General features: G+C 53.6%; 1 protein-coding gene and 1 pseudogene across 1 annotated transcript; both read left to right on the forward strand.

Moving 5' to 3' along the window:
• The window catches only part of LOC135306051 (zinc finger protein 271-like), a 366,476-nt pseudogene that overhangs the window by 129,134 nt on the left and 222,231 nt on the right, over positions 1–15,111 (forward strand).
• On the forward strand, positions 595–3,852 carry LOC135305944 (serine/threonine-protein kinase pim-1-like). The gene is made up of 8 exons (XM_064429521.1): positions 595–612; positions 684–785; positions 919–969; positions 1,158–1,524; positions 2,138–2,317; positions 2,555–2,704; positions 2,895–3,044; positions 3,676–3,852. Exons 1-6 carry the CDS (start codon positions 595–597, stop codon positions 2,659–2,661), a joined length of 825 nt encoding a protein of 274 aa, XP_064285591.1. The 3' UTR covers positions 2,662–2,704; positions 2,895–3,044; positions 3,676–3,852.

Here is a 15,111-nt window from a genome sequence, read left to right on the forward strand (position 1 = left end):
GCGGCAGCAGCAGCAGCAGCAGCGGCAGCAGCAGCAGCAGCAGCAGCAGCAGCAGCAGCAGCGACAGCGAGAGAAGAAACTTCAGATTCCCTTCTCCTCTCCCTCTCCCTCTCCCTCTCCCTCTCCCTCTCCCTCTCCCTCTCCCTCTCCCTCTCCCTCTCCCTCTCCCGCTGTCCCGTACCTCTCCCGTTCTCCCCTCCTCTCCCCGCCTCCCTCTCCCCGTGCCCGGCCGGGCCATGCCCCCGGCCCGCCCCCGGCCCCGGGCGGGGCTGCCCCGTGCCCGCCCCCGGCCGTCCCGCCGCCTCCTGGCCTCAGCCCGGCTCTGGCCGTGCTGGCGGTGGCGCTGCTGGGCGGGGATCAGTGCCTGGGGCTGGGGTGGTATTGCCGGATTTTGGCTCCGCCTGGCCCGACCCCGGCCCCGGCCCCGGCCCCGGCCCCGGCCCCGGCTCCTCCCGGGGCCCGCGGAGGACACAGGCGGCGCAGCCGCTCCCGCCGCCTCCGCTGCGGCTTGCCCGGCCCCTGCTCCGCCGCTCGGCAGCGCGGCCCCCGGCCCCGAGCCGCCGCTGTCCCGTTGCAGGGAGCGAACGCCGGGGGATGGCCGGGCCGGGGCGGGTGAGGGGCGCTCGGGGGCCGTTGCTGGCCCCGGGCCGAGCGCTGACAGCCGCGTCCCGCCCGCAGGGAAGGCGCAGGAGGCCCTGCAGGAGCGGTACCGGCTGGGCTCGCTGCTGGGCCGGGGCGGATTCGGCAGCGTCTTCGCAGCAACGCGTCTCTCGGACGGCACCCCGGTGAGCGGCGGGGCCGGCGGCGGGCGGAGGAGGAGGGGGTGGAGGAGGAGGAGCAGGGCGGAGGAGGCGGGCAGAGGATGGCACTGGGCAGGGTGGACAGCGAGCTGACCCCTGTTCTGCACTTGGATTGCAGGTAGCCATCAAAAGGGTGCCACAGAACCGCGTCCATCACTGGGGTGAGCTGGTGAGTGAGCGAGGTGCTGTGCTGGGCAGGGATGAGCCGAGGTCCGGCAGGGTCGGAGCCGCCAGGACGCCTCGAGGGAGAGCGGGCATGGGGCCAGAGCAGGGTGCAGAGCATCCCGGGGTGGCTGAGGGCTTCCTGACCCCCGGCACGGCATCAGCCCCACTGACAGCATCGTGCTCCTTCCGCAGCCCGACGGCACCAGCGCACCCCTGGAGATCGTGCTGCTGGACAAGGTGTCCAGTGGCTTCTCCGGCGTGGTCCAGCTGCGGGAGTGGGTTGAGCTCCCCAACGACATCTTGATGGTGCTGGAGCGCCCGGAGCACTGTCAGGACCTGCACCATTTCATTCGGGCACGGGGCTTCCTGTCCGAGGGGGTGGCGCGGCAGCTGTTCCACCAGGTGCTGGAGGCCGTGTGGCACTGCACCAGCTGCGGGGTCCTCCTCAGGGATATCAAGCCAGAAAACATCCTGGTTGACCTGGCCACCGGGCAGGCCAAATTGATTGATTTCGGCTGTGGCACCTACCTACAAGAGGCAGCCTACACTCACTTTGCAGGTGAGCCTACACAGGGGTGTGCTCCCGGTTCTGGTATCTCATGGCCCAGCATCTCAGGGCCCAAGCTGGGTGTGGCAGCGGGGATTCTCCCTTTTGCTGCCTTTCATGGCCCTGAGATTTCAGCTGAGTTGGGTTTGAGCAGGGCTGGGTGGGGAGCCAGCTTCCAGTCCTGCTGGCAGCCTTTGCCCACCACTCTGCCCAGGATTGGGGCTGGGGCAGCCAGTCCAACAAAAACACCTGTGGGTGAGGGTAGCAGAGATGGAGGGGCCTGGAACCTGTGCCCCAGCCAGTTTGGTGTGCAGGTGAGAAGGGCTTGGGCTGCTCCACTCACCTGGTTTGTTCTGGGTTTGTTTTTTGGGGCAATACAGACAGGGAGGATGAAGGCATGGTTTTCCCTCAGCACTAAGTGTGTTTCTGTCATGGTTGGGCCTTGCCAGGGCTTCTGCTGCCCTCTTCCAACACCGATGGCTTCTTTTCCAACCCCATGTGTTGGAAAGAGGGGCAGTGGGTTACCCTGTGTGCCACTGGGACAGCCCCTGCACGCCCAGGGATGCTGGGGCCACCTTTTGGGAGCAGCAGCATCCCCCTGATGAACTCCATCTGTATTCCATAGGAACACCATCATACAGCCCCCCGGAATGGACCCATTTTGGCTGGTACTATGGCAAGCCAGCTACCATCTGGTCCCTGGGCATCGTGCTGCACCAGATGGTCTGCGGGGAGCACCCTTTCAGGAGGGACCAGAACATCAGCTGGGACCATCAGCTCTCGCTGCCACAACGGCTCTCTCCAGGTGGATCCTCATCTCTGGGCACGGGGGGAATGCCAGTGCTGGGAGACAGCAGCGGGCTCGGGAGCATCCCGCTCTGGCAGCTGCTGAGGAGGTGGCACATGTCCTGCTCTCCCCCAAAACCAAGAAAGTTTAGGCCCAGCTCTGAGCACATCCAGCATGGAGTGGGCAGGGAATGGTTGGGCAAAGCCAACAGGAGCCTTCTCCAGCTGACCAGCGGTTTCTGGTTTCTCTGCCCAGAGTGCCAAGATCTGATCAGGCAGTGTTTATCCATGCTGCACGTGGAAAGGCCCTCATTAGAAGAGGTGTTCTGTCATCCTTGGATGCAGGATATCCATCTGCCCTAGAAGAAGGGAGAGAGCCACAGGCACACTGTGCTGCAGAGCCCCGGTAAGTTACAGCTCCACACCTGCCTGGGCCAACAGAAGCAAAGGAACCCCAGACTTTTTTGTCCTGCCTGTGTCACTGGCCAGGGCTCATCAGATGGGAGCACACAGCCCTTGTGCTGGAGGTGAGCTGCTCTGCCCAGCACTGGTGACCACCATCCAAGCTGGTTTTGCTTGTCCTGGTTCCCTGACAGCTGGGGCCCTGGGCAGAACCCTGACAGCCTGGTCTGAGCCCAGGGAAGGAGAAGGAGCCCCTGGAAAATCTGTATCAGGTGGGGCTGCTGCTGCAGGAGACAGCGAGGATCACATCAAGGATGACAGCCTCTTCCTGTACCTGGCCACTGGTAAGCTTAAGTTGATGGACTTCAATTCTGGCACCTTCTTCAAAGCCTGGCTGCACAGCAAATTTACAGATGAGTCCACATGCAGGGGGATGCTCCCAGATTTGGGCATTGCACACCCTGGCCTCAAAATAAAAGTTCCCACCCCACTCATTGCTGGGGTGGATACAACTGATCCTTCAGTTGGCTGCCCAGCTGCTTTTGGCAGGGCTGGGGGCATGGGCTGGGGTGGGTACGAAATGGGAGTGGGCTCCTGGCCCTGCCAACAGCCCCCAGCACCCACTGTGCCCCGGGCTGGGGCTGGGGCAGCCAGCCCGACACAAACAAACCCCCATGGTGGGAGCAGAGGTGGGACTCCAGAACCTGTGCTGGAGGTGCTTTGCTGTGCAGGCAAGGAAGGGCTTGGGCTGCTCCACTGCCCTTGTTTGCTTTGGCATCATCCTTATTGTGGGGGGCCGTGCAGGGGGAAGGGAGAAAGCCTGGGCTTCCCTGACATGTGGGTGGGTTTTTCCCTGGCATGCAGGGCTTGGGCCTTCCTCAATCCCCTCACAGAGGTACGATTTTTTTACCTTTTGTCTTGTTTCCCCTTTTTCTCTGTAATCTATTTTCAATAATTTATTGTTTGTTTTTCTAGAGGAATCGTTCCAGCTGGGATCCAGTCTGGATCAGGAAGTGCTTGGGAGCAGCTCTGGCGTGGATGGGCCGTACCCTTGGAGCAGGCTGAGGACATCGTTTGGGACCAGCTTTTCTTCCAGCCATGGATGGCATGAGGTGGGTCCCCGTCTGCTTGGCAGGGTGGGATCAGAGCTTTTGGGAGATGGCAGCGAGCACAGGAGCATCCTGCTCTGGGCAGCTGCTGAGCAGGTGGATGTGCCATGGCTGGCTGCAGGCTGGGCACATGTCCTGCCCTCCTGCCCTGCTCCCAAAGGCACCACTGATGGGCAGCTCTGGGCACTGCTCTGGGCACAGCCAGCATGGCCTGGGCACCGCGGGCAGCTGGGACAAGGGGACAGGAGCCATCAGCTGACGGGCAGTTTCTGCTTTCTCTCCTTGCAGCCGGGCTCTGCGGATGCTGAGGCTGCTCTGGGCTCTGCCAGGGCTCTGCTGGAGCTCAGCACGGGGCCGGAATCAGCCAAAGAAGAAATGGTGTCACCTGCAGCACAGACTTGCTTGAGCATTTTGGCAACACAGCTCAAGTTTGCAGAGTGACACCTCCCAATAATTAAACTTGTTCAATACCTTCCGAAATCAAATCAATCTGGGATGACTCCAAATGACATTTTTCAGCTTGCTCAAGATGTAGCTCAGCCCTTCTCTGAACAGTTCACTCCCCCACCTGCCTTTTACTTCTCAACTGCTCCCTTTTTTCCCCCAGTGAATTCCCAGCCCATTGCTGTCTCCATCACTTGCTGGCCTTCCTTGTTGCCCCTGACCACAAGGAGGGCTGAGCCCCAGGTTTAGGGACTCATGCTGTCACTGGCTGAGGAGCAGCAATGTTTCAGAGGTCCAGTGGCATTTTAGTGTCATTCAGAGCCACTCTCCAGCCCTCAGCTCTCCTCACTGCTGAGTTCCCACTCCCTTCATCCTTGCAGCAGGATGAGCTTTGTGAATCCCCTTGAGCCTCCCCACTCTTCCCAGCTGATGCACCCACCTCAGTGAGGCTGAAGCTGAAGCTTCTCTGTCTCCTCTGGCACACCAGTCCAGTCCCCTGTGTGGGGAGCCCCAGCCCCAGAGCACAGCACACAGCAGTGCAGTCCGGGCTGGAGCAGCTGCCCTGCAGCCCTGGCTTGGCTGTTTGTGGCAGCTGAATGCTCCCTGTTTCCAGCTGTCCCTGCAGGATGACCCCAGGGCAGAGCCCAGCCGGGCTCCCACTGCAGCCCCTGGAGCTTGGGGCAGACAGTGCTCCCAGAGCTGAGGTTCATGGGGAGCACCCGGAGCTGTGCCTCGCACTCAGTGCTGGCAAGTGTTGTGTTCTCATCTCCTGCAGCCTGAGGGGAAAACAACCTGTGCTGCCAGGCCAGCACTGCCCCTCTGGGCAGAGACAAGGCTGAAAGGCTGTCCCATTCCAGAGGAGCTGGCACTGAGCCTTGGCAGGGCCTGGCAGGGCTGGAGCCGGGTCTGGCCTGCTGTCCGGGACTCACTGCCCACCTACCACCCCCACCTGCCACGCTCCATCCTCCAGAGACAGAAGGGTCTGTGTGTGCCAGGGGCTCTTGGATGTCTCTGTATCCATGGACAGAAGGGTCTGTGTGTGCCAGGGGCTCTTGGATGTCTCTGTATCCAGGGACAGAAGGCTCTGTGTGTGCCAGGGGCTCTTGGATGTCTCTGTATCCAGGGACAGAAAGGTCTGTGTGTGTGCCAGGGGCTCTTGGATGTCTCTGTATCCATGGAGAGAATGCTCTGTGTGTGCCAGGGTTTCCATAATATCTCTGTACCCATGGGTATGGGATGAACACGGACAGTGAAAGTGTCAGTCACGTTGCTTGCACACTCCTTCCTTTGTGTACAAGACACATCCATGCACACCCCCACATATTGGTATATTAATAGGATAGGGATGGATAGAGACTTCGCACAGAGGTCTAACTTTGGCATAACCCACCCTTTAGCCAGAGACCAGGGGATTTTTTCCCCAGCTCTGTGTGAGATGTCCAAGAGCTGAAGGAGCAGCATTCAGAAGCAGTTTCAGGATTTTTACGCCAGAAGTAGAGCTCACAACCATCCATATAACTTTCCATATTCATTGGGATGGGCTGCTGGTTCTTTAGGAATATGGCCCAATGCAGACATGAGACTTGGAAAAATCCCAGCTCTCTGTGGGTTTGTGCAAAAGGGGGAGCAGCACAAACACTTTGTGCCTGCCTGGGGGCACAAGGTCCAAGGAGCTTTGGTGGCAGAGGGTGACCTGGGCTGGTGGCAGGTGAAGTTCCATTCCATGACATCTCAGAGTGGCACAGGACAAAGATCCAAGTACCCTCAACCCCACTGATGAAGTCCTTGGAGTGCTGCACATCCTCTAGGAAAAGCTGCTGTCACACAATCCATTGGGATTTATAACTTTCATTTGCAACACTTGAAATCCAAATTTCAAACTGCAATATTTTTACACTCAAGACACAGTAATGCATAAATGCATAATAAATCTTTCAATTTCCTATTGATTCAATCACAATTTAAAATAACATAATATTGCAAACAAAACCAAGAATCTTTTAAAAAAGTGATGCTGAGGTCAGTAATATGGATCCATGCCATTAGAACATTTACAGAGTAACTGTGTTGTCTTTTTAAAAAGATCAGTTACCTCTTAATCCAAAGTTAGAGAAGATTTTCACTACACATTTGTTTTTTGTTTTTATCTTTCATGTTTTTTTATTTTCTTTTTTGTCCAGTGTTTTTAACAGAGAACTCGTCCTACAAAAGGAATGTACAGCAAAATGAGAAACATTTCTGACAAACAATGAAAATGTCGGCTCCTCCTCTGTTTACTTTTCTCTGGATACCCTGAAGAAAAAAATCTAGCAGATAGGAGCAGAGGTCTGAAGTGTTTCATTTGGACTGTGCTGGAGTTCAGCACTGCTGATATCCTGATCCAGTCAAGAGCTGCAGAATTCTTTTGCAGATCTCGAACTCTGTGTTTGCAGGCACAGCACCTGCAGTGCTGACACACCAATGCACATGAATAACTCCGTTATTCCCTCTCAGAATTCGGGCTCTGCCCCAGCACGAGGTGCTGCAGCCCTTTGCTCCTGGTTCCCATGTGGAGCAGCTCCCTTCCTGCTGGCTGAGCTGCTCAGGCAGAGCCCGGCAGCTCCTGGCCCTGCAGGGCTGAGGCTTTTCCCCATTGCTGGGCACAGACTGATGGAGCAGCACTGCTGAACATGGGGGCACACCCAGACGGACCAGGAGCAGCTGCCTTTGGCCACCTGAGGCTCCAAGGCCCAAACTCTGAGCAGCCAGGGCTGGAAGAGACTCGCAGGCTCCCTGGTGGCTGTGCTGCCCCACCTGTGCCTGGCCCAGTTTTGCTTGGGGCAGAGGGAGAACAAGGGGCAGCTCCCTCCCAGCCCAGCCCAGGGACCCCTCCAGCCCCAGGGCTTGGGGCACTGTCAGCACCTGCTGCTCCAGCCACCGCTCCTGCTGGCCCTGACAGCAACACCCAAACTGGGGCTGATCCTGAGGGAGCAGCAGCAGGGCCTGGATCTGATCCCTGACTCTGGGGCAGGCCTGGACAAATGACCCCACAGCAGCAGCAGCAGCAGCAGATGGAGCTGACTTTCAGCACAGCCCCTGCCACTCTTCCCTCCCATGTGCAGCGGTGTCACAGCAGCCTGAGGCACCTGGGAGCCCCCAGTGCCAGCAGGGACTTGAGATGGCAGCCCTGGGCTCCTAGAGGTTGTGCAAGGAACAGAGCTGGGGACTCCCTGTCCATGAGGAGCTTCCAGATGGAAAAGGCTGCTGTGACCAGGCAGCTCCAAGGCCACAGCAAGGAGGGTCTCGACCACTGGATCTGTGCCAGTCCCACAGTCCTGGGCAGCAGCCACTGAGCTCTGGGGGAACGGAGGGCACAGCAAGAGGGACAAAACCAGGCAAGGTCAGAGACTGGAGAGAGCCAGACCTGGGACAGGAACAGCAGCTTCACTGCACTCTTGAAGAAAGCTCTTGGCTGGTTCAAAGTGCTGAAAGGCATGAAGGACAGAGAGGAGGCCATACCAAACAATGCTCCTGTTTCCATACCCTCCCCTCTCTGTGTCCCAGAAGGAATTGGATGAAATGTGTTCTTCTCTCCGAGTTGTCTCGTTCAGCATGAGCAGCTTAGCACCAGCAGCTGAAGGAGCTGAAGCCTCACGCCACAAGAGTTGAGCAAGAGGGGACTTTCTGAGCAAATGAGTGCTGCTAACATGGACCTAACTGAATTCAGCAGATAGAATCATGGAATCACAGAATCCTTTCTGTTGGAAAAGACCTCTGAGCTCACCCAGTCGAGCTGGTCACACAGCAGTGCCAAACCCAGCACTAAACCACGTCCCTGAGGTGCCACGGCCTGGACAACAGCCCTGAGTGAGGCCTGAACAGCAGGCCCTGAGCCAAAGGTGGCCTCTGGATGAACCTTCCAACCAAAGGTTATCTTTGTATCTGCTCACTGATGAAATATGCATGGTCATTAGCACTGTGATAGATGTAGCCACTCCTTAGTGACACATGTATTGATCTTTCTGTATTTGCAAGGCAGACAAGGCCATGAAATCTGACATCTGGCCTTGTTTGGGGCTGAAGAATCAAAGTCACCTCCCTTGGTTCCTCCTTGAGCCCTGGCCAGGCTTTGGGAAGGACCCAAGAGAAGGATGAAACCAGATGCTCCTGCACTAGAAGTGCTGTCAGTTTGTTCATTCAGCACTGTCAGAGCTGGGCCCTCTCACAGCGAGGTTGGAGCCTCACCTGTGGCTGGAGGCAGCTGCAGGAATTCCCAGTGTCCAGGAGTGGCTCTGCATCCCTTGGCTGGGACAGCTTCCCCCAGCTGCTCTGTGGATCTGGGGATGGTAAAGCCTGAGGGTAAATGATGCTAGATCTTTCTTAATCACTGTAGGCAATCTTTGGTGGTGATGGTTGGGTGCATTGCTGAGCTGCTCCTTTTGTGATCCTTTGCTGCTTTCAGCTGCAGTAAATGACACCGATTCCTTCAGTTGGAGACTGTGTCTTGGTGCTGACCCTGCCCACTGGTAAAACAAAACTGGTAGAGTCTGGCCAGATCACAACAAAATGTCACTTGCTAAATGTAAATGTGAGGGATCAGTGCCATCAGAAATTCCCAGATGGGAAGCCCTTCCCTGGAGTTGGCTGGCTCTGGAGTGGGCTGAGGTCGCAGCACCGTGTGAGCAGTGGGGCAGTTGGTTAAAAGAATCTGAACTCCTGGATGTCTTAAAATGCATCCAAAAATTGCATACAGAAAAGGGAAAGAACTTGTGGGTTTGGGCAGACAAAGATGAATTTGTTAACAGTACATTGGAAACAGCACCTCAAGAAGGAACAATTCTTGTTGGAATGCTCCCACATGGAGCAAGAGAAGAAGGTTTTAATTTTGAGCTCCGATGCATTTGTGCAAGTGAAATATTAATATAATAAATAACTATGTACATATTTATAGTATAATAAGACCTTAATATATATATTTTTATATATATATTTTATATGTATGTCTATACTTGTCTAGCTATATCTATATTTATATATCAATATCTATATCTATGTATAAAATAGTAATAATGTGAAATAGTGCTGACAATACTAATTTGGTAGCTTTGGCTGCCCAGGGATGTAACATTAAACACTCTACAGAAAAGAACTGGCCAGGACCCTAATGTCAGAGGTAAACTTTGTGAGATTGTATACAATGAAAAAAGGAGGAGGGGATAAAATTGTCTATTTTTACAGGGTTTGCTGATACTGTGATGCAGAGTGCTGTGTCTGTTACTGTGAAAAACACTGTGATTAAGACTGCAGGGTTTTTCATGAACCAGACTATCCTCAAGCTGCAGGATTTGCTGAATGGGTGAAGGGGTTGTTAAAAGAGCATTTGAAAAAATGAGGAGATGGGAACCTGTCCCCGTGGAGAACCCATCTCCCAGATGTGCTCCATACCCTTAACAATGGCCCACTGAAGAAATAGAAACCCCTGGCTGTGCACGGCTGCACCCAATTTGCACCTACAACCATGGGCAGTGAGGCTTGGACTGCCTGGGAAATTGTTGTGGGTGTGATGGCCCCTGGCAGGGCCAGCCCAGAGGCTGCAGGGCTGGACCTTCATGCATTGGAATTAATGAGGATAAATCCAAAGCAAATGAAAGCTATCAATACTGAGACAGGAATTCAGATTCCTCCAGGACACTTTGGTTTGGTAACTACTTGCTTGGAGCTTGGCCTTGCAAAGTGTTCATGTCATGGCAGGAGGAAAGGAGGAATTCATGCTGAATATAAAGGAGAAATTACAGTAATTCTGTTAAACAATTGTCAGTAAGATTGGATTAGTCAACCCCATGACAGGGTAGCACAATTATTAATGTTGCAATTTTAAGCACGATTGTGAAAAATGGAGATCCACCTCCAGTCATTACCATTTGTGGAGATAAAGGGTTTGGATCCAGCAGTCCTAATAATGGAGCCTGTGTGGGCCCGGAGGCCAAAAGGCCCTCCCGAGGCAGCTGAAGGAACAGCTCCTGGGAAAGATAATATTGAATCCTGAAACCTGGGCAGGAACAATGGGAATATGTCCCTGCAGCCAAGTATTCTGTGTGAGAACAAGTAGGTATTACAGGATACTGTTTTACACATCCTGCCAGACCAAATCTCCCTGTTTTCCCCAATGGCCCCTTTGGAAAATGCTCTAATCCACGGAGTTCCCTGTGAAGGCTGCTGTGACACTGAGGGACTTGCACAGAAATTCCATCCAGGATTCTGGGTGCCCTCAGGGACTGGGACCCGGCCCCCTTCCAGCCCAAGGGGAAAGGGCCCCACCAAGCCTTGTTAGCCACAGACAACATGGTACAGCTGAACAGCAAAGGACCTTGGAGGCATTCTTCTGGAATTAAAAAGGCACCACCTCCATGGACAACACAGTTTTTATTCCTAACTTGAATGAGATTGAGCAAAAAGAACGAAGAACAGTGTCACTAAAGTACTGTTGATGTCTGTAAGTTGTACCTTGATAGTCAGCCAGAATCTTTGTTTGCCACAAACACCTCTAGTGTTTCACCAAGGGATTAGTCATCAAAATTTAATGATTAGTTCTTGCAATTTCAAGATCAGGGTAGCCAAAGTACTCCATGTCACTAATTGCTGGGTTTGTTCTCAGCTGAAGTTGGGAGGAATGGGGTTCCCTTGGAGGGCCCACCCTGTGGGCTGGCCAGAACTCAGTCCATGGGCTCTGACTCGTAACTGTCAATGAAGGGACAGTTCAAGAAAACACAGGAATACAATGATCCGTTTGACAGGACTCACTAAGATTTCCCTTCAGGAGAACCGAAGCCTGTTCTAGTTACAGAGGCCACAGTGTGAGAGGATTTCTGTGCTTTACCATCACTCCCCATGTCAGTAGAACTTGGGCTGCTGGAGCTGGTCGGTGTCAGTGTTACACCACTCCTGGCTGCAGGGCCACCATTTAGGGTCCTTCAGCAACAATCACAAGGAAGACCTGGAGCCCAGAGAACATTTTCCTCCCAAGGAGTGCCTTGGGTTTCAGAAAGCCAAAGGTTCTGGTTCATCCTGTGCCCCATGTGTGCTGCCCCGTCCTGTGGAGTTGACTGGATGGATTATTAGAAGTAGCAGATAATGCTGTTAAATGTCCAATAGCACATCCTATGGGCTCCAACAAACACAAATGGGCACTCCACAGAACCGCACGGCCTTGGATTATCTGCTTGCTGGCCAAGGAGGAGCCTGGGCTGTCATGGCACAGGAATGTTGCACTGATGTCAGTGATGGGTTTGAAGGCCAACAGTCAGCAATCACCTTGACAGAAAGAGCAGGAGAAGAGTGGCAGAAAGAAGAAAATTATTCTTGGTGGGATTGGCTTCATGGCTGCAAACTGGAGGCTGCTGTGAAATGCATTTGTGGTAGTGTCTGTCATCACTGCAGTGTGAGCACTTGGTGTGCACTCTAACATTCCATGTGCGAGTTGTTGTGACACTTTGTGCTGGGAAGTGGAGTATTGAGACTTGTCTTAAAAGAGACAGTCTCAACAAAAGAAAGGCATTTGATAAATAAGAGAGAATAGTAGCAACTCTTTAGGCATGTTTGAAAAGGAATGTGAATAGCTCTGAGTAATGAAATGTAACAGCACTTATTTGAAGCACAAGGGGAGATGCTTTTATGCCTAATATCTAAATCTAAACAGTGTTATTGAAAGAATGGTTATGAATGTTGTACTTCATTGTAGCTCTCAGGGCCCATCCAAGTAGCAAGGCCTGAACAGGCTGGGATCAAGGCCTGAACAGGCCCGGAGGCAAAGTTCATCTCTAGATGAACCTTCTAACCAAATGTTATATTTGTATCCACTCACTAACAAAGCGTTATTAACAACATGATCAGTGGATGTGTTCCTTGATAAAACATGGATTTCTCTTTCTGTATTCAGAAACCAGACAAGACCTCATCTGTCCTTGTTTGGGAGTGAAGGATCAAAGTCAAATCCCTTGATTCCTCCTTGGGCCCTGGCCAGGCTTTGGGAGAAACCAAACAGGAGAATGAAACCAGATGTTCCCACCCTAGCAGTGCTGTCAGCTTGTTTGTTTGACAGTGTAAAAGCTGTGTCCTTTCACAGAAGGCTTAGAGGCTCCTTGCCTGCAAAGGTGGAGGCACCTGCGGGAATTCCCAGTGTCTGGGAGTGGCTCTGCAGTTCTTGTCTGCCCCAGCTGATGTGTGGATCTGGGTGATGGTAAAGTCTGAGGGTAACTGGTGATGGATCTTTCTTTAATCACTGCAGGCAATCTTTGGTAGTAATGACTGGATGGATTGCTGAGCTTCTTTTGTAATTCTTTGCTAATGATTATGTGCTTTGCTGAGCTTATCCTTTTGTAATTCTTTGCAGCTGTGTATTATATAAATTACAGGATTCCTTAAGTTGGTGTCTGTCTTTGGTACTGACCCTGCCCACTGGTGAAACAGGGCCCCCTCTTGCCTAAGAGTTACCTGGGAAGGCAAAAACCCTCACTCCAACATTCCCCCCGTGTTCCTTGTTCCCCCCACTTCATACACTGAACATGATGTCCTGTGGTCTGGGGTATCCCCGGGGTCAGCTGGGGTCACCTGTCCTGGCTGTGTCCCCTGCCAAGCTCCCCACAGCCCCAGCCCCTGCCCAGGGTGGCTGGAGGAGGGGCAGGACAGGCCTTGGCTCTGTTGCAGCTCAGCAAGAACAAAACCATCTCTGAGTGCTCAGCCCTGTGCTCAGCACCCGGCCCAGCCGTGTCTCAGTGCCAGTGTCTGTGCCCTCAGTCCCTGCCAGGGCTTTCCATGGCAGCTGCCAGGACAGGTGACCCAGGTGTCACCCCCAGTGAGGGCTGCCATGGAAACAGTGCCAGCACTGCCCCTTTCTGTCTGGCTGACCTGGCCTTTGGCCCTGGCAGTGCCCTTTGCTGCTGGTTCCTGGTGCCTGAGCGGCCAGCGCGGCACAGGGCAGGTGGCCATGGCACAAGCCCCCAGCAAGGGATCCCCTCTGGCTCTGGGCAGTGACAGCAGCCCTGAGCAATGGGCTGGCGCGCTGGGTCGGTGCAGTGTCCATCCAACAGTGTCTTGTAATGGCCCAGTGCAGACTGGGATGATGATCCACCCTCCCAGCTGGCCCAGGGCAGCTCTGCAGTGCCCTTCCCCACAGCCTGTCTGCACAGAAGCACTGGCTGGGTGCTCTGCATTTCCCTTCCCTCACTCCTGGGGCTCTCCCACACTTCCCAACTCAGAGCTTTCAGCTGCAAGGAGTTCAAAGCTGGTCTGTCCTTCAGGAATTGGTCTAATTCTGCCCTGAGCAAACTCTGGATTTGTGTTTATTGCAGAACTTCCTGTGTGTCTAAAACATTCCTTGCAGGGTTCTGCCTTAGGGAAGGGGAACGTCCTTGGTGGCAGCTTGGGCTTGGCACACACTTGAGGAGGATGTCTGTTTTCAATGGGGAAACTCAGGAGTTTTAGATTGCTTCAAAATACAATAGAAAATGACCCCTCTTTGGCTGTGTACAGCCAGTTCTCTGAGCAAAGCAGGTCCCAGGTGAGTGAGGAGAGACAAAATGGGCTTGGGGAATGTGGAGCAAGGTTGTCCACGCTGCGTCAGAGCTCAAGGCACAGCTTCTCTGAGCAGGCCAGAGCTCCTTAGGAGAGTCCCTGCTGGATCAATATCAGTCACTGAATGCTGCAATCACCTCTTGTGTAATAAGAACAGCAATAAAAGACACCCTTTTAAATAGGAATACATACTTGCTAGAAGCTCTTTGAAATATTTCTCCATAACTGAAAAAGGAAACCCTCCTAATGAATTGCACTAGAGCGGAGGGAAATCAAGGCAGAGCCATGGTTGGTTAGGACTTGCTTGATCCTAATGAGCCCTATGGTGCATTTAGAGCTGAGCCCTGGAACCTCTGGGCCTGAGTGGAGATTGCACAAACCTTTCCAGGAGTCAGAGTCAGAGGAAACACCCAAAGTGTCTCAAGGCATGAATGGGTCCCACTGAGGTCCCTCTCCAACACAGGCTCCTCATGGACTCCTTGGAGGAGAGAATAGCAGACCAGGATGGCACAAAAGCATCTCAGAGACTCAGTGTGGAAAGGAAAATCCTTAAAAGTACCTAAAAGTATCCTTAAATCCATAAAGTACCTAAAAACATATGAGTATCTCAATAAGCCCCACTGAGTGTCAGTACAAAGCTCTCAAAAGACAAATTAAAGCAGATAATTAAGGCCATAATTGCACAAACCTCTCACAAAGTCTGTATCAAAAGGGAAACACCAAGTATCTTAAAATAACTGAAGTACCTTGAAGCATTAATGAGATCCAGTGAGTGTTGTTACTGACAAAGCCTCCCAAGGGACTAATTACAGCAGATAATTGGAGGCCATGATTGCACAAACCTCTCAGAGACTCCAAGGCAAAAGCCAAACCCAAAGTCCTTTGAAAAACCTGCAGTCCCTGGGAGCATTCAGGAGCCCCCAGGGCCATTGCTGAGCAAGGCTCCCCAGGGACTCCTTCCAGCAGATCCTTGAGGCCACTGGGATGTGGGCTAGGGGGGGATGCTGAGGGCAGGACAAGGGGCTGACAGTGCCCAGCCTGGCTGGGGCTGTGCCAGGAGGCCCCAGGGCCTCAGGACAAGGTGTCTCCTCCCAGCCCTTGGTGGCAAAGACCCTGCTGCTGTGCCCCAGGCCCCCAAGACTTGGCTTCTCTTTGTCCCCACCTGTCATCACTGCCTCCAGATCTCTGCTCTGCCTGGGACCTGGGGACACTTTCTCAGTCGTGTCCCTCAGTGGGACCCATTAAAAGTCCAAGAAACTTTGGAGTTGGATTCTGCCTTGGAGTTCTGGAGAGGTTTCTTCAGCTGCCT

Source organism: Passer domesticus, chromosome 8 (genome assembly GCF_036417665.1).
Source record: "Passer domesticus isolate bPasDom1 chromosome 8, bPasDom1.hap1, whole genome shotgun sequence".
NCBI lineage: Eukaryota > Metazoa > Chordata > Aves > Passeriformes > Passeridae > Passer > Passer domesticus.